At 58.1% G+C, this 22,503-nt stretch overlaps 1 protein-coding gene across 6 annotated transcripts in view; it reads left to right on the forward strand.

Moving 5' to 3' along the window:
- LRP5 (LDL receptor related protein 5) overlaps positions 1–22,503 on the forward strand; it is a 103,292-nt gene that overhangs the window by 35,501 nt on the left and 45,288 nt on the right. For 4 of the 6 annotated variants that reach the window (XM_044762572.2, XM_070488294.1, XM_044762573.2 and 1 more), the window contains 4 exons: positions 1,030–1,227; positions 4,983–5,179; positions 6,670–6,801; positions 21,884–22,280. In XM_044762572.2, the coding sequence (XP_044618507.1) occupies positions 1,030–1,227; positions 4,983–5,179; positions 6,670–6,801; positions 21,884–22,280 (924 nt within the window). The remainder of the gene's footprint in view (positions 1–1,029; positions 1,228–4,982; positions 5,180–6,669; positions 6,802–21,883; positions 22,281–22,503) is intronic. The other 2 variants (XM_070488295.1, XM_070488296.1) reach the window with 1 other exon arrangement.

Below are 22,503 nucleotides of genomic sequence, written 5' to 3' on the forward strand. Positions count from 1 at the left end.
ATTGCAGTATATTATCTCTGCTCACTTGGTGGGACATCACATAAGGAAGCCTTTTAGGGATGTGGCACTTTCTCGTGGATGTGTGGTGGCTGCTTCTCACTGGAAACTTGAGAATGTGGATGAGCAGAGCCGGGTCACCCACAGACCCTCCCAGGAATAGCTGTTGCCATCACTTCAGTGTGCACCCGCCTGTGTGTGTGTGTGTTTAAGAGACGTAATTTTTTTCAAAGCAGTTTTAGGTTCACAGCAAAACTCGGGGGAAGGTACAGAGAGTCCCACATACCCATGTGCATTCTGTGGGTCCAGACAAAGCTTTAATGCCGCGTGTCCACCGTTGTAGCATCCTACAAAACAGTGTCACTGCCCCAAAGTGCCCTGTGCCCCACCTGTTCATCCCTCTCCCATCCCCGGCAGCCCCTGAGCTTTTCATCGTCTCCTTAGTTTTGCCTTTTCCAGAACGTCATAAAGTTGGAATCAGACAGTATGTGGCCTTTTCATATTGGTTTCTTTCACTTCATAACTTGCCTTTAAGGTTTGTCCGTGCCTCTTCATAGCTTAATAGTTCATTTCTTTTTAGTGCTCAGTAAGTTGTATCCATTCTACATTTTTAATTACCTTTTAGAGGTTCATTTACAGCATTTTCATAGTAGCAAAAAATCGGAAACAACTCAGCTGTCCAAGGGGGAGTGACTTAAATAATTTAGAGAACTATATTGCCATTAAAAGAACAAGGAAGATTTCTATTGGTGAGAAGAGAGGATACCCAGGGTATGTTGCTAACGGAGAACAGGTTGGAGACTGTGTATCTGATTACCTAACTTTGTTTAAAAATTAATGTATCACCAGCTGCTTAGAAGACAAATGGGAAACAATAATGCCCCAAGCCCTAAACATTGGTTACCTTGTTTGGGTGAGAGCCTAGGGCAAATTCAGTCTCTGTTTCATGTTTGCGCCGTGTAGACAGAAGACAGAGGTGGAAAGCAGATTTGTGTCAGCTTTCTGCCCTCGTGCCTCTATTCCCCTCATCAGGTACATGTACTGGACAGACTGGGGTGAGACCCCCCGAATCGAGCGGGCAGGGATGGACGGCAGCACCCGGAAGATCATCGTGGACTCGGACATTTACTGGCCCAACGGGCTGACCATCGACCTGGAGGAGCAGAAGCTTTACTGGGCCGATGCCAAGCTCAGCTTCATTCACCGCGCCAACCTGGATGGCTCATTCCGGTACGTGGCCGCCTACCTGCGGGTCCCCACTGTACCCCAGCTGTCGCCAGACCCTCAGCTGGTCCGAGCTTCACTCAGGCCCATGGTCTCGTATCTGAAACCCTGGGGGCCTGAGGGATTCAGGACTTGTCAGAACTTAGAACAGCAGTAAAATGCACACACCACATCTAACCTCACACCTTGAGCAAGGTCTTGGCGGCATCTGCCGTCTGTCACGTGAATATTTTTATAGCAAAATGTACAATGTTCATTCTGAGTGGGAGAGAAAACTATAAATAGCCCTGCATCCACGCACAGGTTTTGCCACCAAATAAGTAACAAAATGTTTTCAGTTTTCAGAGTTTCTGGATTTTGAAATGGCAGATAAGAGACTGTGGACCTAAAGCCCAAGGCGCTGACAGGGCTGTGAACCATTCTCGGTGCCCTCTCTGTCCCCCCAGCCCATGAGCCCCCTGAAGGCCAGAGAGCCTTCCACATAGCAGGTGCTCAGTCAAATAGGGGAATGAATGAGTGAGCATAAAGGATTATTTCCTTGTCGGGTAATTGCTTAGAACCTTCTGGTCAGCTTGGCTTCCCAGCCCCACTGCTTGATTATGCTTCAGATGTAGGAATGTCCCTGTTGTGTGCAGGTGATGGTGTTATTCACTGACCAGCTGCTGCCTGCTGGCTTGTGCCAGGTCTTGGGGATCCTCTTGGGAGGATAGACCCCGTTGCCGCGCTGGCGGGGCTCCTGGCCCAGGCGGGGAGTGTGTGGGTGCTGGTGCTGGAGGCTGTGGTGATCCCATGTGGGAGGTCTCGGGTATGGATCTCTGCAGATACAGACAGACACCGACTGCAACAGACGTGAGGACGTCAGGAGATTTGCTGCATTTTCTCCAGGCCTGTGTATGAGTTATCCGTCGCTGCATAACAAAAATGCCCCCAAACTTAGCAGCCTAAAACAGTAAACCGTGTTTTGGGAGCTCAGGACTTAGGAGCAGCTGAGCTGGGTGGGTCTGCCTCAGGGTGTGTCCTGAGGTTACGGCCAGGCTCCGGGCCAGGGTTGCAGTCCTGTGAAGGCCGGACTGAGGCCAGAGGATCTGCTTCCAGCGTGGCAGGACCTCACTTCCTCCTGGACCTCTTCTTACAGCTGAGCCAGGCACCTGGCTGGCTTGACACATTCTCTCCCCTTGTCCCTCAGGGCACAGACTGGCCTGGGGCCTGGTTGGAGATTTGGGAAGTGGGGCAGCCTGGGGAACCGTGGTCCTCGGGGAACTCAGTGATCCTGGTGCTTACGGGGTGGATTAGAGGCTGGAGAGGCTGCAGGCTGCAGGTGCCCTGGTCGACGGAGAGTGACAGGGGACTGTGGGGATGATAGTGGCATTTAAAACATGATAATCACGGTGGTAGTGATGGTGATGGTGATGGTGGCAGCAGTGGTTGTGGTGACTGACACTGATTATGGTGGTGGTAGTAGTGGTGGTGGTGATGATGGTGGTGGTGGTAGTGGTGGTGGTGGTGATGGTGGTGGTGATGGTGGTTGTGGTGGTGGTGATGGTTGTGGTGGTGGTGGTGGTGATGATGGTAGTGGTGGTGATGGTAGTGGTGGTGGTGATGGTAGTGGTGGTGGTGATGGTGGCTAACCCTTCCATAGCACTTGGTGTTTGCCAGGACATTTTATCAGTTCATTTCATGCTCACATCAGCCCTATGAAGTGTTTGCTATTATGAACTCCTGTTATAGGGATGCACAGAGAGGCAGTTGAACTCACCCAAGGCCACACAGCTAGTCAGAGCCAGAATTGGAACCCAGGTACTGAGACTACAGGGCCCACGCTCAGCCCCTCTTCTGCCTGCGTCACCACTGGATTCTTCCGGCCATGCAGGTGGCAGCTGCTCTTTGTGGACGTGCCCAGGGCTGTCAAAGGGAAGTGTGATATGCTGGTAAGGAGGGTGAGCACTGGAGCCAAGCCGACCTGCTCGGCTCCCTCTCAGCCGTGACCGTGGCTGGGTCACTCCTGCTCTGAGCCTCGGGGCCTCGTGTGTGGATTGGGGGTGGTAATTGTACTTTCTAGGGGTAGTCAGAGGGTTCAATGTGGCCACGCACGTGAAGCTTGGGGCATGATGCCTAGGCATAGTAGTTGGTCGATAAAGGCTGGTGTGCCTGGGGCGCTCCTGGCTCCAACGGGAGACAGAGGGCGCATGGCTGGAGCTGCACCCAGAGAGGACGGGGTGTCCTGGGAGCAGGGGCGAGGGTGGGCGAGGTGAGCTGAGGCCTGGAACTAGCTTCCCGCCGTGCTTCCAGCCTCGGCTGGGCTTGGGGAGGAGGAGCAGCCCCAGAAATGATGGGCCGAGCTCGGCTTCTCTGATCAAAAAATGCCGCGTCATGGACAGCAGCTTGGTGCTTCCCCAGAACGCAAACACTGAATTAACGTAGGATCCAGCAATTCCACTCCTAGGTTATACTCCCTAGAACTCAAAACTGGTATGGAAATAAATCCTTGTATGCAATGTCCATAGCAGCACTATCCCCAATAGCCAAAAGGTGTCAACAACCCCGTGTCCACCGACAGACGCATTAGGAACAGATGAACAAAACGTGCTCTGTCCACGCAGTGGAATACTGTTTGGCCGTAGAAAGTAGTGACATACTGACATATGTTCCGTGGATGAATCTTGGAGACGCGATGCTCAGTGAAAGAAGCCAGACACGAAAGATCACATGTCGTATGATTCTGTTTATGTGAAACGTCCAGAACAGGCAAATCCTTGGAGACAGGAGAAGACTGGTTGTTGTTGGGTGGGCGGGGATGAGGAGTAACTGCTTAATGGGCTTGGGGTTTTCCTGTGGAGTGATGGAAATGTTTGCGAACTAGATGGAGATGGTAGTTGTACATCATTGTGACTCTGCTGTATATCGCTGAGTTATTCACTTTGAATGGTTAATTTTGTGTCAACACATCTTTTTACAAGTGACGTCAAGAAAACAAAAACGAGGCAGTGTCAGGTGAGATCAGGAAAGAGCGTGCGTGAGTGGCCTCAGCTATTCAGGAGCACTTTTTGAGCATTACCCTCCTAGGTGCTGTACCAGGGGTTGGGGACGTGGTGACCACCCACCCGCAGCCCCCTCTCCAGGGAGCTTACAGTTGGGGGAGGGTCATTAAACCAGATCATCGCACGTGCTCCCCACTATGTAAAATTACATTCTGTCACCGGTGTCCATAATCTCGTTAAAAGCAAGCCCTCGTTTGCTGGGCGCTGGAAATACCTAGAAGAGAAAGCTTTTTCTGTCCTGATATCCAGTTTCGTTTACTCTGATAATAGAACTTCCTGGCATCATAGGAATGAGCAAGCATGTGTGCTCTGATTTATATCCAGTTCCTAGAGCATCGGGACAGGTCAGGCGTGCTTGTCATCAGCTCTCTGTCACCAGGTGTGGCTTCCTTCTTGCCACTTTTCTTCCTTCTTTCTTCTCCGTGGGACCCTTTGCCAGCAGCCACCGTTGTCGAAGCAGGTGGGATGGGGAGCAGCTGGAGGTACCGCGCCCCTGTCGCAGTCAGGGATGGCAGGAGGCTGGCTGGGTCTGGAAGGCGCCCTTGCACACTGGGAGAGCGTCCTGGGGTGCGCTGCCCCTGTCTCCTGCTGCTCCATCACAGCTGCTGTTGTCCTGGGTGATGTCGGTGGGTCAGCAGTGGTGATGGACGGCTCTCGAAGCTGGGAGCATGTGGACCATGGGGCCTCCCCTGATGGCTTCTCCCTTACCTCCTGCCCCCGCAGGCAGAAGGTGGTGGAGGGCAGCCTGACGCACCCCTTCGCCCTGACGCTTTCTGGGGACACCCTGTACTGGACGGACTGGCAGACCCGCTCCATTCACGCCTGTAACAAGAGGACTGGAGAGAAGAGAAAGGAGATCCTGAGTGCTCTCTACTCGCCCATGGACATTCAAGTGCTCAGCCCCGAGCGGCAGCCCTACTGTGAGTTGGGGCGGGGGGTGAGGGGGCATGTGGGCTCCCCAAGGGCAGCCATGGTCTGGGGAAGCCGACCCTCAGAGCAGTGGAGGAGAGCAGGGGTGCTTGATAGAGAGGAGGGAGGTGTGTGCAGGGCAGGGGCAGGCTGGGGACCTGGGGACGTGTGTGCAGGGCAGGGGCGGGCTGGGGAGGTTGTGCAGGGCGGTGGCAGGCTGGGGAGGTGTGTGTAGGGCAGGGGCGGGCTGGGGAGGTTGTGCAGGGCAGGGGCGGGCTGGGGAGGTGTGTGCAGGGCAGGGGCGGGCTGGGGAGGTGTGTGCAGGGCAGGGGTGGGCTGGGGAGGTTGTGCAGGGCAGGGGCGGGCTGGGGAGGTGTGTGCAGGGCAGGGGCGGGCTGGGGAGGTTGTGCAGGGCAGGGGCGGGCTGGGGAGGTGTGTGCAGGGCAGGGGCGGGCTGGGGAGGTGTGTGCAGGGCAGGGGCGGGCTGGGGAGGTGTGTGCAGGGCAGGGGAGCCTGGAGGCTGGGAGAGGCCCGTGTGCAGAGCTCGTGGGGGTTGCTTCAGGCAGGTCCCCGTCCCAGCATCCTCCGAGGTGGAGGCGGCAAAGAGATTCCCAAGGAAAGTTGCCCTGTTTTCAAGGCCCAACAGGAGTGCCATATTCCTTAATGAGATATCTGCTCTAAATCAAGTTCTCAGCCTGGGGTCTCCATAGGGTCCTGGTGGGGGTCCTGGTGTTGCGTGGGCTCAGGGCTGCTGTGACAGGCGGCCAGTGGGGCCAGAGCCCTAGGCTCACCTCCTCCCACAGGGACCAGGGCCAGGGTTTCTGGCCGTGGTGCTGTAGAAGGTTCTAACCTTCAACTTAAGGGGGGGAGCTTGGGGTTGGCAGCTGTTGTCTGTGCCGAGGGGGAGGGGGTCTCTCTGGAGTGGTTTTCCGATGAGAAGGTCGTGGTCCTTAACCGCGTCCACACCTAGGCCAGCCCCTGGCCTAAGGCAGTGTTGGGTAGGCAGAGGCACGACCCGGTGTGTCCACTCCGGGAACCGGTGGGTTGGGTTCGATGCCCTCATTTCAGGGGACTGTGCCCGCCCTGCCCCGGGCAGAGCGAGATGCCGGCAGTACTAGTTCAGGTCAGTTGTGTGTTGGTTGTGGAAAGGCTTGGGAGAAGGAAAAGCATTGTCATCAGCACCAAGACCCTCGGCCCGGTGTCCAGGGGTGGCCACTAAGCATTTGTGCAGAGCCTGTGGGGTCCAAGCATGTCAAAAAGATACGACAGACCTCTGCTCCAGGAACCCACCGACCCGGGGGCTCCCACTGTTCCTGTGCAGGCAGGCTGAGGGTGGCCTGCATGGAGGAGGTGTCCCCTGGGGGGGGCCCTGAAGAAGACGAGGGTTCCTTTTAGCAGATTGGGGGATGGGAGTGGGGCAGAGAGGATGCCACACACCAGGAGTGGTGGGGGTGGAGGGTCCTGTTCTGGAACCTTCTCTCACCCTGCCCTTTTTTCCCAGTCCACACGCGATGTGAGGAGGACAATGGTGGCTGCTCCCACCTGTGCCTGCTGTCCCCGAGGGAACCTTTCTACACATGTGCCTGCCCCACTGGCGTCCAGCTTCAGGACAACGGCAAGACGTGCAAGGCAGGTGAGATGGGGCGCCGGTGGGGACCGGCTGGCGGGGGGCGGCCACTGGCCTGGGTGCCCACGGGGACCTCCAGTGAGCTTCGCGGCACCGTCTGCCTCCCCAGGGGTGGGGTCAGGCATCGCGGGCGCTGTGTCCCGGTGTACTCTGGCAGCCGAGCAGCTTGGACTCAAGGTCAGATCGGGGCTGTGCTGCCCGGCGGATAAGTGATCTCAGGCACATTCCTGACCTCAGAACATGCGTCATGTCCTTAGGACGAGGTTGTAGGGGGCAGGCAGAGACCCCAGGTGCCGAGCACGCTGCCAGCATGCAGCGGTCACAACCTAAGAGCCCGCTGTCTTCCCTATTAAACAGAAACTGTGTCTATTGCAAAAAGAACTGGAGCGTCAGAGGAGGTTGGGGAATGGGAGGACCCCCCTCGGTCTGTTTGCCTTCTTGTCTCTCCTGAGTGCACGCCGACGGTGCAGGACGGCGGCCCCCAGTGTGGTTCCATCTTCTGCTTTTCCGAAAGCGTTTTCCACATTGCTACGGAATCTAGAATTCATTTGCATCCTTGCATCCTGCTCCTGTGGAGTCTTCAGGCCATAATAAGCCCCGTGGAAAGCCAGGTGGCGAGCACATTCTTAATGCGAGTTGCTTTTGGACGCACGGAGTTCTTTGGATCGCCTCCCCACACACAAGTCGTTCTCTTTATTTCGGGTGTGTTACCACCTTTGAATTGTCCCTCTCGATTTTCAGGCACCTGCTGCTTAGCGCGCTCTTGTGGAAATGACGCGCATCCGGAATGCAGCCAGGGACGTCCAGGGCCCAGCACAGCTGGCTTCCACCTCGGAGGTGGGGGCTCCGTGGGGCGGGGTCTGAAGCACCCTTTTCTCCCTCTGCCCACGGCTGCTGGCCTGTCGTGTGCTGCCTGAGCACACGGGATCCCACCCCAGGGTGTTTTCTTGGTCTCTCTGCTGTGGGTGGGCCGGGGTCTGTATTTGTGTGCGGTGGCCCAGGATGTGTATGGTCCTGTGGTCAGGCTGCGGGCAGGGCCCCTCTGCTCCCTGGCAGGGCGTCTGCTTCCTTGAAGACTCGGCTGTCACACCAAAGGGTCTGTTAGTGGTGCAGGGTGCCAGCCCCCACAAAACCCCCCCAAAGGGCCTTATTTTCCCAAGTGTCTGTGGGAGGGTCATGCACAGTGGGGACATCCCTAAGAGGCCTGGAAGGGAGAAGGAACAGCATGTGAAGCAGCCTTGTGGCAGGAGCAGGTTGGTGTCAACATCAGCATCGCTGGCGTTTGGTCTGTGGAGTCACGCTGGGCCCTGCGTCCAGAAGAGCCCACGTTTGGTCTAATGCTCTGTTGTTGCCAACTTGAAATGCTTCATAATTCTTGAACAGGGAGCCCCGCGTTTTCCTTTTGTAGTGGTCCCTGCAAACTTATAGCTGATCTGCATGGTGTGTGTGAGAAACTAAAGGGAAGTCTGGAGATAGTCCGTGAACATTTGGGTGTGTCTTTTTCTGCTGTTTTTCCGTGTGTGATTCTGTATGTCTCTGCATGTTCACACCCCACGCAGCTTCACGTTGCTTACTTCAGTTCGTATTTGCAATAACAGGAGGTATCTATGCTTCAGAAATATGAGTTTTTGTGCCCAAAGATTATTTTATCAAGGGGTCATACCTTTGAACCATCCCTGTCGGGCATTTCTGTGCCATTTGTGGTTTCTTTAAAAATTTATTTATTTTTCTTCTTCTTCTCCTCAAAGCCCCCCACTACATAGTTGTATATTTTTAGTTGTGGGTCCTTCTAGTTGTGGCATGTGGGATGCTGCCTCAGCATGGCTTCATGAGCAGTGCTAAGTCCGAACCCACGAAACCCTGGGCCGCCAAAGCGGAGCGTGCAAACTTAACCACTCGGCCACAGGACCAGTCCCTGCCATTTGTGTTTTTGCTGTTTCCGAGTCGTACTGCCCTGAGAGGGCTGGCTTGGGTCCTGGCCCTAGAGTTAAAGGGATCTGGATCTGGTATCTGTTGCCGGCATTGATTGGTGATGCCTGTCTGAGCCCTATGTTGGATCTGTTGGTGATGTCTGCTCTGGGAGAGGGAGAGGAATGGCTGGGTGCAGGTGTGGTTGCTGTCTCTGCCCCCTTGGGGTGTCTGGAGCCAGGCTGCATGTGGACATGACCCCCTGAAGGTGGATCATGCAGGAGCGCCTGCCCCAATGCGGGGGACTCAAGCAGGCAGCTTTTATGAAGGGGTCCTGTGAGGCTCCCTCATGCATCAGAGTTCTGGGAATATGGGGTGTGGGCAAAAATGGGGTGTGGGCCCAGTTAGAATCCCAGGGCCATGGCCCAGGGAAGTTGCACAGCTGGAGAAACCTGGAGTCACAGAAAGGACTTGCCCAGGCTGCCCTGGGGTGCAGAAGGCTGTGGGTCGGTCATCTGGGGGGATGGTGCCCAGGGCCTTGTCACTCTGTGCCTCCCTTCCTCGTATGAGAGATGGGGTCACAGACCGCCCCTGCCCAGGGAGGCTGTGGAGGACCCATTGTGTTAGCAGGACTCGAAAGCGCTGTGTAGGGCACCTGGTGCATAGTAGGTCCACAGTATCCGGCACCAACATGCACCATTCACGCCTTGGCATCTCATCATCTCGTTGGGCCTGAGGGAGCTGCGGCAGGTCTGCTGGAGGCCTAGATTTCCTTAGATAGACCCTCCGTCGTCCAGGGGTCCTCCCACACGCTGGGTTGGGGCCCTGTGCTGATTTCTTTTCCAACCAGAGGAGGCAGGGGCTGTGGGCTCACAGGGACCCCTGCCTCCTTCCTTATTCCCAGCGTCTCCATAGCTGAGCCTCTGAACCCTGGGGAGAGCCCTCTGCAGTCCAGCCCTGTGAGGGCATTGTGGTCTTTCTGCACACGCTGACTATGCATCTCCACATCCAGGCCCAGAGCAGCCCTGGGGAGCCCTCTCCTCGGAAAGGGGTGGGCAAGGTACAGAGTAGAGGAGGTGGCTGGGGTGGGAGGGCTTCCTGGAGGAGGTGGCCCTAGGGGCTGGAAGCTCTGCGGTGGGGAGCTGACACAACACCTGTGGGGTGGAAGCAGTGGATTAGCAGCAGAGCCTGTCCTTCCTGTCGGATGCTGTGGGACAGGGGCCGATCCCCAGCTCCCGGCCTCCTTCAGCCGGGACGGCCAGCTCCCGGATTCCCCCGGGATTCAGCTGCTCAGGGCCCCCTTCCCTGGTCTCTAAGAACTGTTTTCGTGCCCCCCTGCTGTGAAGGACACTTTTACAAATAACTCACTTGGAGAGTGCCAAGCGCGAGGAAGAAGAAGATTTGTTGTCATTCCGAGGGGCCCAGCTGGGGTGGGAGTGTGGGCTGGGCGGGGACGTTTTACGCTGAGCCTGCATCTTTCTGCCTTTGCTCCAGATGCCCCGGCAGGGTGGTTATGTCAAAAGGAGGGAAAAGCTCGCAGAGGAGACAAAAGGGATGGGCCGGGAGTCTTGCTTTGCAGGAGAACATGACTGTCGCTGTCCCTGTTTTTCTAAGCATGGTTCCCACCCCGTGGAATTCCCACCGACAGTCCGGTTGGTTCAGGGGGCCGATGGCAGCTTCTGGAACTCCCTGCCCCGGGCCTGTTCAAAGTCGAAGTTTTGAACCCCACAGGCAGCCGGGTGCCCTAAAAGTTTGAGTTGGAGTTGAGAAGAAACCTGGAGGCTTCTCAGAGCCTTTTGAGGGTTTGCCACCGAGACGGCTGTCTGGAAATTGGAGGCGGTTCTAAAAATCTCTCTCCGTATCTCTTAATCCCGAGGGAGACGGGCAGGAGTGAGAAACGGATTCCGTCCTTGGGGGACTTTTGGTCTGTGTGGGGGGCAGACACAGCGAGTCAGAGAGGGGCCCTCGGGTGAGGCCCAAATGGGGCCGAGTGCTTCAGCCCTCGCAGAAAGTGACGACCCCACCAGCAGACTGGGGCTTTGAGGATGCCAGTCTCCCACCCTCCAGTTTTTCTTTCTTGCCACGAAATGTCACGTTATAGGAAAACATTCGATTCAAAGGCCGTCCTCCCGTCCCCCGGGCACCGTAGCTGTTTTTCTCTTCTCGTGTGGCCTTCCAGGCTGCCGGCGGCCCCTGGCGTGGATGGTTTTGCCTCCCCGTGGACGTGAACATGTGTGGGATGTGGATGCTGGCTGTGGATGGCGTGCTGGGTATCGATGGTGAAAACTGCCCGGAGATAGTCACTGGTAACACAAGGGGAAGATGAAGGAAACTCAGCACGAAATCCTGCTGTTTGTCACCACTGACACCGAAGCTCTGAGGCTCTTGTGGCAGAAACCTCATGCAGGGCACCCGGCCGGCAGGAAGGGAGCAGCGACCGGGGAGCCTTCCAAGGCTGGGGGGTCTGGTGGGAGGATGGAATTCGGAGGCTGGCAGAGGAGGCCCTGGGGTCACTTGGGGGTCTCCTCTTGACCGTGGAATCACGTGAGCGCCACTGTCCCAGGGGAGTGAAGGACCGAGGCCAGACAGTGAGGGCTCAGGAAGTGGCCCTGGGCTAGAGGAAGGGCCTCTGGGAAGGACGGAAGTGGAGAGTAGCCGTGCTGGTGTGACTTCCTCTTTTCCAGGACGGAAGGTGTCCGAGGCGACATCCACCATTGATGGCTTTGGTTGGTCATGGAGAGCCCGCCAAAGATTTTCCTGGTGCTGAGGAAATTCAGTTTCAGGCAAACCCAGAATTTTGAGCACCTGATTTTCAATGGCGAGATGGCTTTCTACATCATCGTTTTATGATACCTTAACTCAGAACTCAGCTGTGTGATCTTGGGAAAATGACTCAGCCTCTCTGTGCTTCCGTTTCCTCACCTGTAAAAAGGGACAATAATGGTACCCGATTTATGGGGCAGTTGGGAGGAGGGCCTGGTCCCCCAACAGATAGGAGCTGTGCTTCAGTTTGAACTTGAACTTGCAGCCAGGCAGGCAATCTGATTTGATGCCACGAGAGCAGTTTTCCCCTGAACGTTTGGAATCAGAAATAGACGCCGAGACCAGGTGGTGCCAAGAGGAGCTGGGCAGGTGTGGAGGGTGGATGGGCGCCCTCCTCACACAGCCAGGTGGGCATCAGGCAGAAGAGTGAGGTGTGTGTCCTGGGGGCACTGGGCATGTGGCTCCCCTTCCCGTGGGATGAAGGGAGGGATGGGGGTCGGGGGCAGGTGCCTGGCTGCGTCGAAAATACTCGGACTCTGTATCTTGTCCGGCTTGCCCTGCCTGAGCCATCAGAGGCTCCCGACAAGGGACAGGGGTGGGAGGTGGAGGGCTGGACCTGTACCTGACACGTGCCCAAGGCCGGCGGACAGGCAGTGGGTCAGGAGCCACCCGCACAGCTGGAAACATCTTGAGATTGGAAGCCAGGGCGTCGGGTGTGACTCATGGATTCCTGGGGCCCTTGCTCCTGGCGTCTGGCCTTTTTTTGTGCTTCGTAGAGTTGAACACGAAGAAATTCTTGTGATGTGCATGAATCCTACTTTTTCCTGATTTTGAGCAAATGAAAGCCAGCCCTGTGTCGGGGGCCTTTGCTTTCCCCAGGGAGGGGGCTGAGATGGTGGTGATGCTTGGACCCCAACGAATGGGGGGACTGACATCCCAGGGGCATGCAAGCATCTGCCTAGAAGGGGAAGATGGAATGCGGGGGGACCCTCTCGCTGCCGTGCCGGGTTGGTCAGCCCTCCGATATGCAGTCTGCTCGCCTGGGAAGCGGGGAGAGCAGAGTGACCCCCCTTGAGCTCTGTTGGGGGGGGTCACATGAGAGGTTGCACATTGAGTTCTTTTCAGGATGCCCATCTGGGGCCCATGCAGACAGGACATGAGACTCGGGGCTCCCTTCCTTTGGGCTCAGGTGCAGTGTCTCAGGTCCCCCAGCCCCTCTGAAGTGGCCCCGGTGAGAGTCCTGTAGGTTCTGAGACCAGGAGGGAAGTCACAGCAAGTGGCCCCTCGTTGCTCAGGGGTGAGACCTGGGGGGCCACCCTCTGGTTCCTGCAGGGCCCAGTGACTCTTGACCCAGGGAACCGGCACTCAGGGCGCCCCTCCTGGGCCGGGCTGCCATCCTCCGGCCCTGGCCTGCAGCCGGCCTCCCGCCCCTTCTGCAGCCGCCTCGTGCGGTGGCGCCCAGCTGGCCTGGGTTTTCCCCATGTTTTTCCAATTACGCGGAATGGGCTAAAAACAGCAGTAGCTGGGCCTTATTTGGGAGTTCAGGCTGCCGTCCCAGGGAGCCTGTGTTCCCTCACTCCGGCGGCGGCTCTCTGCAACATGCCCCCGTTGTTTTGACTTTGGTCTCCCGTTGTTCTTCATCGCTGGGGCTCCTGGGTAGTGTGCCCTGCTGCTCAGGGCCTGAATGACCCGGGCAGGTGACTCGCGGGGCTATGTCCAGGGCTCGCGGCCTCACCGGCCGGGCTGGCCGAGCTGTGCTGGGCCGTCCCGTCTGCCCTGCGCCCAGACCTTTGCAGATGAGGCCGCGGCCGCACATCGGGATGGGTGGGAGGCACACCCGGTGATTTACAGGCCCGCCCGCTGCACCTCGCCAAGAAGTAGTTTTAACAGATGTTCGTGGGGACGGGAAACAAAAAGACGGCGGGGATGTGGCTGGCCCTGGCGGTGGGAGGAACAGAGGCGTCCACTGTCCCCTCTGACGGGCAGACTGACAACTGGGCAATGTCTCAAAGCCCCTCACATCCATCCGTCTGTCTGGGCGGATTAGCCGAAGCTCGGGGCCCCGGGAAAAAGGGGCGCATATGTCCCCAGTCTGGCTGTCTTGTCACTTATCAGGGAAGTAGGTCAAAGGGAAAAGAAAGGAGGCCGTTGTGGCCGAGCTGCCGCCGCCCGGGCTGTGATTGGTGTTGACTCTGCAAGCAGGAGGCAGCTGCTTTTCTCAGCCACAGACCGTGAATTTTTAATAGCAAGAAAATCAGATCGCACAGTTCCAGGAAACGGTGGAACGAGCCTGGGCGCTAACTTTGCTGTTTTGGAAATTGCAGCGTAACTTGCAGACAATAAGACGCACAGATTCGAAGTGTGCATTTTTTGATGAGCTTGAACAGTTGTGGACGTCTGCATAACCACCACCCCAATCCAGAGACAGAACGTTTCCCACCGCCCGGAAAACGCCCCGCTGCCCTTTGCAGCCCCCCGCCCCGCTCCACAGAGGCAGCCGCCGTCCTGATTTCTATCCCCGAGGATTAGTGTTGCCTGTTCTGGAACGCAATGGAAATGGAAGCACACAGCATGTGCTCTTTTGTGTCTGAGCCTGAAGACTAACTTTTAAATCTAGTAAAAGAGGAGAGGGGAGCAGGCCCTATTCTTGGAAAGAGAAAACCGTCAGCCTGGGGCCGGGAGGTGAGACCAAACCGCGCCTCCTGGGTGCGGTCAGCTCCGGGGATGCCCCCTGGCCACCGGCCGCAGAGTCAGGCTGCGGCCATCCCTGATGCTGGCCCTGTCCCCCTCCAGCCTGTCCGGTGTCCCCTTGGCTACTGCAGCCCCAGCCTGGCCCCAGACTGGCCTGGAGCTCAGGTGGCTCCTCTTGTCTCCGGAGTCAAGTTCGGCTCACAGGGACGGGCCCTGGTGGAGCCCCCACGCTGCCCAGAAAGGCTTCGCCCGCCCCAGCCCTGCTGGCTGCATGTCCCTCGTGCCCTCTCTGGGCCTTGGTGATGGCTGCAGATTCTCTGTCTTGGTTCCACTGACCGTGCCCTGTGCCTCTGCCCTCCCCAGTTCCATGTGCCATGGGGGCGGTGACCAGAGGCCCCGATGTGCTGGGCTGATGCCTTGGGCTGCCGGCTTGTCATCAGAGAGAGACTCAGAGGATCTTTTTCCCCGTTTATCTCCTTTGTAATTGAAATGGATTGTTCGCTCCCCTCCAACCCATGCTCTGAGCATCTGCCTCCATGCCATTGCCCGCGCTGTACCCGCTCTGTGACGTGAGCCCTCAGGGTGCATCTCTGTTCCTAGTTCAGAGAGAGCCTGGCCCGAGACGGGTCCCCGGGTGTGTGTTCAGTGCCACCTGGAGGGGGACGTGTGCTGGGGCTGTGTCCTCAGGCTTGGGGGCTCACCGGCTTTGTCACGGGCTCCCAGCCTTGCTGGGGGCTTTATCCACACCTGAGTCTTACCTGTGGGGGGGCAGAGGTCAAGTTGCCTGCTCAAGGTCACTCTGTGGAAATGGGGCTGGGAGCTGAGGTCAGGCGTGGCTATTGGGCTGTGCTGCCTGTGTGGTGAACAGCCATGGGGGGGCGGACAGGCAGGTGGCGGAACACGGCACGGGGGGCTGACACCTGGGACCGGAGCGGAAGGGGCTGGCTCAGGGGGCGTCACAGGGCTGTCACTGACCTTGCGGCTCTCTCGCCACCCCCGGCCTCAGGACCGAGGAGTGACCTCCCCGTTTCAGAGCTGTGCAGATGGGGCCCAGCCTCCCGGCGGGCTGCAGCCTTCCCGCGTGTGCGCCGGGAGCCGGGGGTGGGCTGTGCAGGCCAACAGCTGCTTGGGCTTCAGGTTTCCAGCAGAGCCAGCGCCCGGCCCGGCCACTTCCTCTGTGCCTTGTGACCCTGTGGTCACTCGGCGCGGTTTCCTGGGCCGGGGTGCCGGGCTGTGGTCTCAGCGATTGTCCAACCACTTACCCCAGGGGGACAGTGGAGTGACTTCATCAATTGCTAAAAAAAAAAAATAAGCTGGCCGCCTGCCAGCTGGGAAGCTGCTTATGGCCTTAGAAACTACAGGGTGGACGGCGGCCTGAGCTGGGACCCGGCTCTGCCCACACGCTCCAGGCCCGAGAGGGGGCTGAGGGAGACCCCAGAGCTGGGAGCGTGGCTGGGGGTGGGTGTCAGGGGGGTGGAGAGAGGCCATCTGTCTCCAGCATGGAAAGAAGCCAGTAGAAGCAGACGTCTTGAGGTGGTGCCGGCCATGGGGGGAGCCTTGTGGCATGAGCCTCTGGGGGACGGGGGGCGTCCTTCCCAAGGAGGGCCGTGACCTTGGAGCTGCAGTTGGCTCAGTGGGGGACAGTTGTGATGTCCACTCTGCCTGCTGGACGGCCAGGGCCAAAGTGCAGGTGACGGGGCTGGGGGCGGGAGACTGGGGGCCCTACATCTCTCATCCATGTTGATTGGTCGGTCCCCACCCTGGGATGTGTTGTTACTCTGCTGTGGTCCCTTTTCCCACTTTGTGGCGTGGAGGGTTGATTAACCATGAGGACCCTTCATGTCCCCCACCCTGGGTGACCTGCCCACAAGGTCTCCCCCTCCTGGGCTGTCGGGGGCTGTGGGTTCTTCTGCTCCATCCCTTCCTCTCCTGTTCTTCCCTCCCACCTGGTCAGAACCTGGAAGCGATTTAACAGGCGTCCCCAGCTCACCCAGTGAGAAAGCCCTGTGCCCGGGGTCCACACCCGCCTCCCGCCTAGACCTCGAGTTCCTGCAAGGATAAACGCCTGCATCTGTTTTTTAAAGTCTTGTGTATTTTCCTTGTTATAAAGTCACGTTTGCGTTCGCCGTAGAAAGGAAAACATCATAAAAAATAATGGAGAAAATAAAAACCACCATAATTTCGCCACCCAGAGACAGGCGCTGTTAACGCTGTGATGTGTTTCTCCATCTTTTTTCTGTGTCCGCATTCAGACCTGTTTCTGCACGACCTGTTCGTGTCGTGGGTGCAGCGTGGTGTCTGACTTTTCCCACTTCATCAGGTTTCACCAGCGTTTCCCACATCAGCCTCCCCCAGAGTGTGGTGTCCAGAGCCTGTGTCGTGACCTGCACCCCAACACCTGCATTTATTTCATGTCTCTGTGTGGTGGTGCATTTAGGTTGTTTATAGGTGGTTTACCTCGGGTTTGGGTTTTGCTGGTATCAGGAAGCCCTGGTGACCTTCTGTGACCAGGAATCCATGTGCATTTCCAGCTGCTGCCCTGGGCCGGGTTCTCAGTGGAAATTTCTAGGTCAGAGGGTCCCTGAGCCCCGTTGCTGTGCAGGAAGCATGCGCTGGTTCAGTCCCCAGGAGGCACGCACATTGCGTGTTGTCTTCTGACCCCAGGTGGTAGCAAGGCGCCTCTCAGTTCTGTTTGCATGTTATTGAGGAGTTGCCCATCTTTCGTGTTTATTGACTGTGTTTTTTTTCTGTTAATTTGTGTTTATGGTCTTCGCCTATTTATTGCTGGGGTTTGGGTGGTTTTCTTATTGACTTACGTGCCTTTTAATTTACTTAAAAAAATTAATAGACTTTCGTTTTTAGTGCAGTTTCAGGTTTTCGGGAAAACCGAGTGGAGAGGACCAGGAGTTCTACCACGTCCGCTCTCTCCCTTACAGTTTTGTCTGTTATTAGAATTTACTTTCTAATGTGGTAAAAGTCACATGTGCTTCCCACGCAGGGTTAGCAAACCTCGGCCCGTGGGCCAGGTGGCTCGCTGTCCTTTTTTGTGCAGCCCACCAGCTGAGGATGGTTTTTACATCTTGTACATGGTTGAGGAGAAAATCACCAGAATGTTTTGAGACATGGGAAAATGGCAGCAAATTCAGATTTCAGCGTCCAGATGTGAAGTTGGCTTGGCACACATCTGCTTACGCATCGTCTGCGGCGGCTTGTCCGCTGTAATGGCTGAGTTGAGTGATGGTGACAGAGGCCGTCGTGGCCGGCAAAGCCCAGAACTTGGACCATCTGGCCCTTTACAGAGAACGCGTGCAGACCCCTGCTGGAGCCGCGAAGGAGGACCGGAACTGTCCAGAGAGAACCACTGCGGGCATTTGCATGTGTTTCCCGCCAGGCCTTTGTCCCGGGTGCTTCTGTTTATCTGGTGGCTGGACCCCCGCTCTAGACACCTTGTGCCGTTGGCACGAGGCTTCCTTGCACCCGGGGATGGTCTCAGAGCTGGCCCAGCATCCTGCATGCAGAAGCGACTCAGCGAAGAGCTGTGGCCCGTGGGACGACTCAGTCTCAGTGGGCACCCAGCTCAGATCAGACCTGACTGGGGGGCAGCGAGAGGTCCCCACCCACCCCAGCTGCAGGACGGCCCCGGCACTCTCCAGTCTCCACGCTGTTGCCCGTGCTGTCCCTTCTGCCTGGAGGTTCCCCCTCCCCGGAACCTGCCTGCCCTTTGTGGATCCCTTCCTCGCTCCCTCTGCTCCCTGCGTGTTGTGGTTGAATTGCGTCCTCTTGGCATGTTGACATGTTGAAGTCCCACCCCCTGGGACCTGTGAATGAGCCCTCACTTGGAAGTGGGATCTTTGCTGCTGTAACTGAGTTAAGATGAGGTCGTACAGGACCAGCATGGTCCCTAAATCCAGTGACTGGCGTCCTCATGAGAGGGGAAATTGAGACACAGACACGCAGCAGAGCAGACTCTGGGAGGATGGACACAGAGATTGGAGCGAGGCTGCCACAAGCCAAGGAGTGGCAAGGATTGCCAGCAGCCCCTGAAGCTGGAAGAGGCAGGAAGGACCCACCCCACGGCCCTGCCAGCACCTTGATTTCAGACTTGCGGCCTCCAGAACTGCGAGGGAACCCATTTCTGCTGTTAGAAGCCCCCAGCATGTGGGGAGTGTTTCAGCAGCCCTTCTCTGGGTATTGCCTCTCTCTGCGTGATGCTGGGCCTGACCCAGGGATGGTCCCTGTGACCGAGGGCGGCTTGGTCCAGATGCATGTTGGCGGGGGGGGTACGTGGACCTTCAAAGCAAAGGCTGTGCGCAGCCTGGCCGGTGGCCCGGGCCCCGTGCGCGGCCCCGAGGCGGGAGGCTGCCTTCTGTCCCTCGTGTGCACGCGCAGGGAGGAAGGGAGGGCCGGTGTGGGGGACGCTCTGGCCGCCACCCGGCCAGCGAGGGGAGGTTTCACTTTCCCGGGCGGCGCTGTGGGACCGGCTGTCTGTTTAGACAACCCCGAAGAAAACCATTTGGCCAAACTGTTAGTTTCTAAACAGTTTACTTCCCTGGTGTTTAAACAAACTCCTAGCCAGGCTCTGGGTCTGGGCCCAGGCAGGGGGGTGGCCTCTCCTCCTCATGGCCAGCACAGGGCCCTGGGCCCACCCCTGGGTGGCCGGAGGCCAGGGCTGCCGCTCGGACCTCGCTGCAAACGGCCTCGGGGGTGACCTGCGGGCAGCAGCCGTGGCGTGCATCCAGAGGAGCCCGGGCCGGTGGCTCTGTGTCCACAGTTGCCCCCTGGACCCTCCGCCGCCCCACTGCCGGGTGGGCCTTGCTCAGACCTCAGCCGGCCGCGGCCCTCTCTTGGATGTCCTGGTCCCTGCATTTTTCCCATCAAAGCTCAAATGAAAACCTCAAAATCTCCACAGCCCACGGTGGCCGAGAGCCCCCGGGGGAGTCGGGTAACACCTGCCGACTCACCCCACATTTAATTCCTGCCTCGGCCACACAGACTTCGTTCTAAGGAACGCTGATGACGGGGCTCCCAGTGGCGGCCTGTGCTCGGGGCTTCGTGTTGACCTGGTTCCCTGAGGGCTGCGGCCAGGCACCCTGAGCCTCCGATGGCTCTGTGCCGATAGGGGACACTGCCAGAATCAGCTGCATGGTCACAGCCACGTGAATCCCAGAGGCTCCTGGAGCTGGAGGCCAGGCCCCAGTCTCAGCGGGCCCCGTAGACTCCTGCGTGTGCCCTGGAGCCCAGCGTCCCTTTTAGCACCGGTCAGTTTGTGGCTGTGTGCTCACTGAAGCTCTCTGCCCTGTGACCCCAGGAGCATGGTGGGGGCGGATCCCCTATCTGTTTTGTCCACTTCCCACCCCTGTCACCTGGTCCAGGGCCTGGCCTAAGGTAACTGCTCACAAGGATACTGGGGGAATGACTGAGCCAGCTGGGCAGCATGTCAACCTCGGGCCTCCTGTGTGTGCCAGCCCCAGGGATTGAAGTGTTTGAGGGGTATTGTTGTCCAACATGCTGCTGTGTGCCCTTGGGTAGAGAGCTTAACCTCTCTGTGCATCAGGTTCCTCCTCAGTGAAATGGGGCATAATCATACGTCGAGTTGGTGTGACGAGATGATTGTGCCTGAAGGCTCACGGAAACAGGGACAAGTGAAACAGCCTCCACCTGTGTTTTGGGACCGAGTGTCGGTTTCCATCCGGGACTTGGGGAGTCATGGTGAAAGTGCCACGTGTGTGATCACGTGGGATTCAAAATACACCCTTCCGTCTCAGGCAGTGAGACTGCCCCGGCCTCGGCTCGGGAGTCGGATGGCCTCTTTGCAGTGTTTCTCAGATGCCCCCTCGGACAGGGCTCTTCCTAGTGGAGCCCTGGAGGGCTTCTCCACATGCCCCCCCCCCACCCCCTGTATGGGCAGATTAAGCTGGAACCCTCCATGGAACTTATTTTATGGTCCCCTTGATGTCACAGCTGGACAGGGACTCAGACACCATCAGGTCCAGACAGTTCTTCAGGATAGATGAGGAAACTGAGGCTCAGCAAGGGTTAGGGACCTGCCCAAGGTCACACAGTGGAGGCAAGCCAGGAGGTTTCTGCCCTGAATTCTGTCTGCTCGTCCTGGGCTGTTGGCACCTGCTGTGGACGTGGCCTTGTGCTGGCGGCTGCGGGGAGTGAAGGGGGCATGTGTCAGAATTTTGGTGAACTGGTAAGGGCGGTCCCCAAGCAGAGGGACAGTGTGTGTGTGTGTTTGTGTGTGTGTGCATGCACGCTCGTGCGCATGTGTGGTCAGAGGAGGAGGAGGCATGTGACCTCGGCCTTGAAGGACAGGTCAGATGTCAAGAGAACATTCTGGGAGTGAAGCCCATAGGAAGACTGTCTGTCGGAACTCAGAATCCCCCTCCCGTCCCTCTGGCAGACACCGAATGAGAATGTGCACGAACGCTTCTAACTAAATCCAAATTTGATCTCGGAGGTTTCCAGTGTGGTCGGGCACTTGGGGCACCTCCTGAGCACTGCCCGCCGCCTCCCTTTTCCCACCACCTGCCTCAGTTTCCCCGGCCCTGGGCTCTGAAGCCGTTGCTGTCACGTGTGCGCCCTCTAGTGGAGGAATCGCATTATGACCTCGGGGCGTTGGAGCAGGAGAGGCAGGATGGGGTTCCCTGGACGGGGGACCCCAGAACGACTCAGCAGGACCCCCGGGTTCCGAGGGCCCTGCCCTTGTGTCAAGAAGCCAGGCCCGGGGCGCAGGGCCATCTGTTGTGTGAGAGTCACAACTCGACCCGGCACTGAGGGGAGCTGGCTGTGAGGGAGGTGCCAGGCTGGCTCATCCCTGTGTGACCTCAAGTGGGTCCTTCCCCATTCTGGGCTTTTCATCAAACCAGCCAAGTGGCCACAAAGTGCCAGAAGTGGTCTCGGGGCTCATCTCGGCTCTGTAGATCCTTGAGACCAGAAAGGGCCAGAGCAAATGAGTGGACGGTGCGTGACCCAGCTCTGGGGGCCGGGGGTCACGTCCTGACCCAGCAACCTCTGAAATGAGAGCTGGGGGTACCCCTGAGGCCCTCAGTGCCGCTTCTGCTGGAGTTCTGATCAGGCCCAGCAGGGAGGGCGCAGAACGGCGTCAGGAATGGTGATCCCGCCGGGGTGACAGGAGGATGGCGCCGGGCCCCGGGTGCTCACCCTTATCGGCGGGACGGCTGCTGGGAGGAACTGGATGGCGCCATGACGTGTGCGGAGCCCCGTGCCTTTCGAGGGGGGTGGGGGGTCGCGGAGGGCTTCAGGGAAGAAGTGGCATTTGGGCTGAGTCATGAAGCGGGGGCGCCAGGGGGGCTCTGAGAGGAGTATGGCCGGCGAGCGGGGTCTGGAGCCCAGTGTCCAGGTGGGACTTGTCGTTGGGGGCTGGTTTGTGGCCAGGAGAGGGACATGTAGGGGAGAAGGGTGATCGAGTGTGGGGCGGCTCTTTCACAGTGGTTGAAACCTTGGGCTGTGTGGCTTTCAGCTGGTCGCTTAACCTCTCTGTGCCTCCGTTTTCTCATCTCTAAGGTGGTCTTCCATAGAGCTCTTGTGAGGATGAACTCGTGACCATGTAGGAAGATGTTGGCAGATGTTCCCTAACATTACCTGTCGTTGTAAGGAGGCCCCTGGGGACCTGGCCGAGCCCCTCCTGTGCCATGCCACCCCAGGCCTGGCCCCCCCGTCCTGCCACAGGCCTCCGACCCCACCGCTCGTGTGTCCGCAGGGGCCGAGGAGGTGCTGCTGCTGGCCCGGCGGACGGACCTGCGGAGGATCTCGCTGGACACGCCGGACTTCACGGACATCGTGCTGCAGGTGGACGACATCCGGCACGCCATCGCCATCGACTACGACCCGCTGGAGGGCTACGTGTACTGGACGGACGACGAGGTGCGGGCCATCCGCAGGGCCTACCTGGACGGCTCGGGGGCACAGACGCTGGTCAACACCGAGATCAACGACCCCGACGGCATCGCCGTCGACTGGGTGGCCCGCAACCTCTACTGGACCGACACGGGCACCGACCGCATCGAGGTGACGCGGCTCAACGGCACCTCCCGCAAGATCCTGGTGTCCGAGGACCTGGACGAGCCCCGCGCCATCGTGCTGCATCCTGCGATGGGGTAAGGTGGGGGCGGGCGGGCCTCCCCACCTGGCTGAGCAGAAGTGAGCGAGGTCTGTGGTCCTGGAACATCCTCCTGTGTCAGAATCCCCTGGAGGAGGGCTTGTCAAAACAGGCAGCTGGGCCCAAGAACTTGCATTTCTTTCTTTCTTTCTTTTTTTGGTGAGGAAGATTGGCCCTGAGCTAACATCTGTTGCCAATCCTCCTCTTTTTTTTTTTTTTTC

Source organism: Equus asinus, chromosome 17 (assembly GCF_041296235.1).
Source record: "Equus asinus isolate D_3611 breed Donkey chromosome 17, EquAss-T2T_v2, whole genome shotgun sequence".
Taxonomy (NCBI): Eukaryota; Metazoa; Chordata; class Mammalia; order Perissodactyla; family Equidae; genus Equus; species Equus asinus.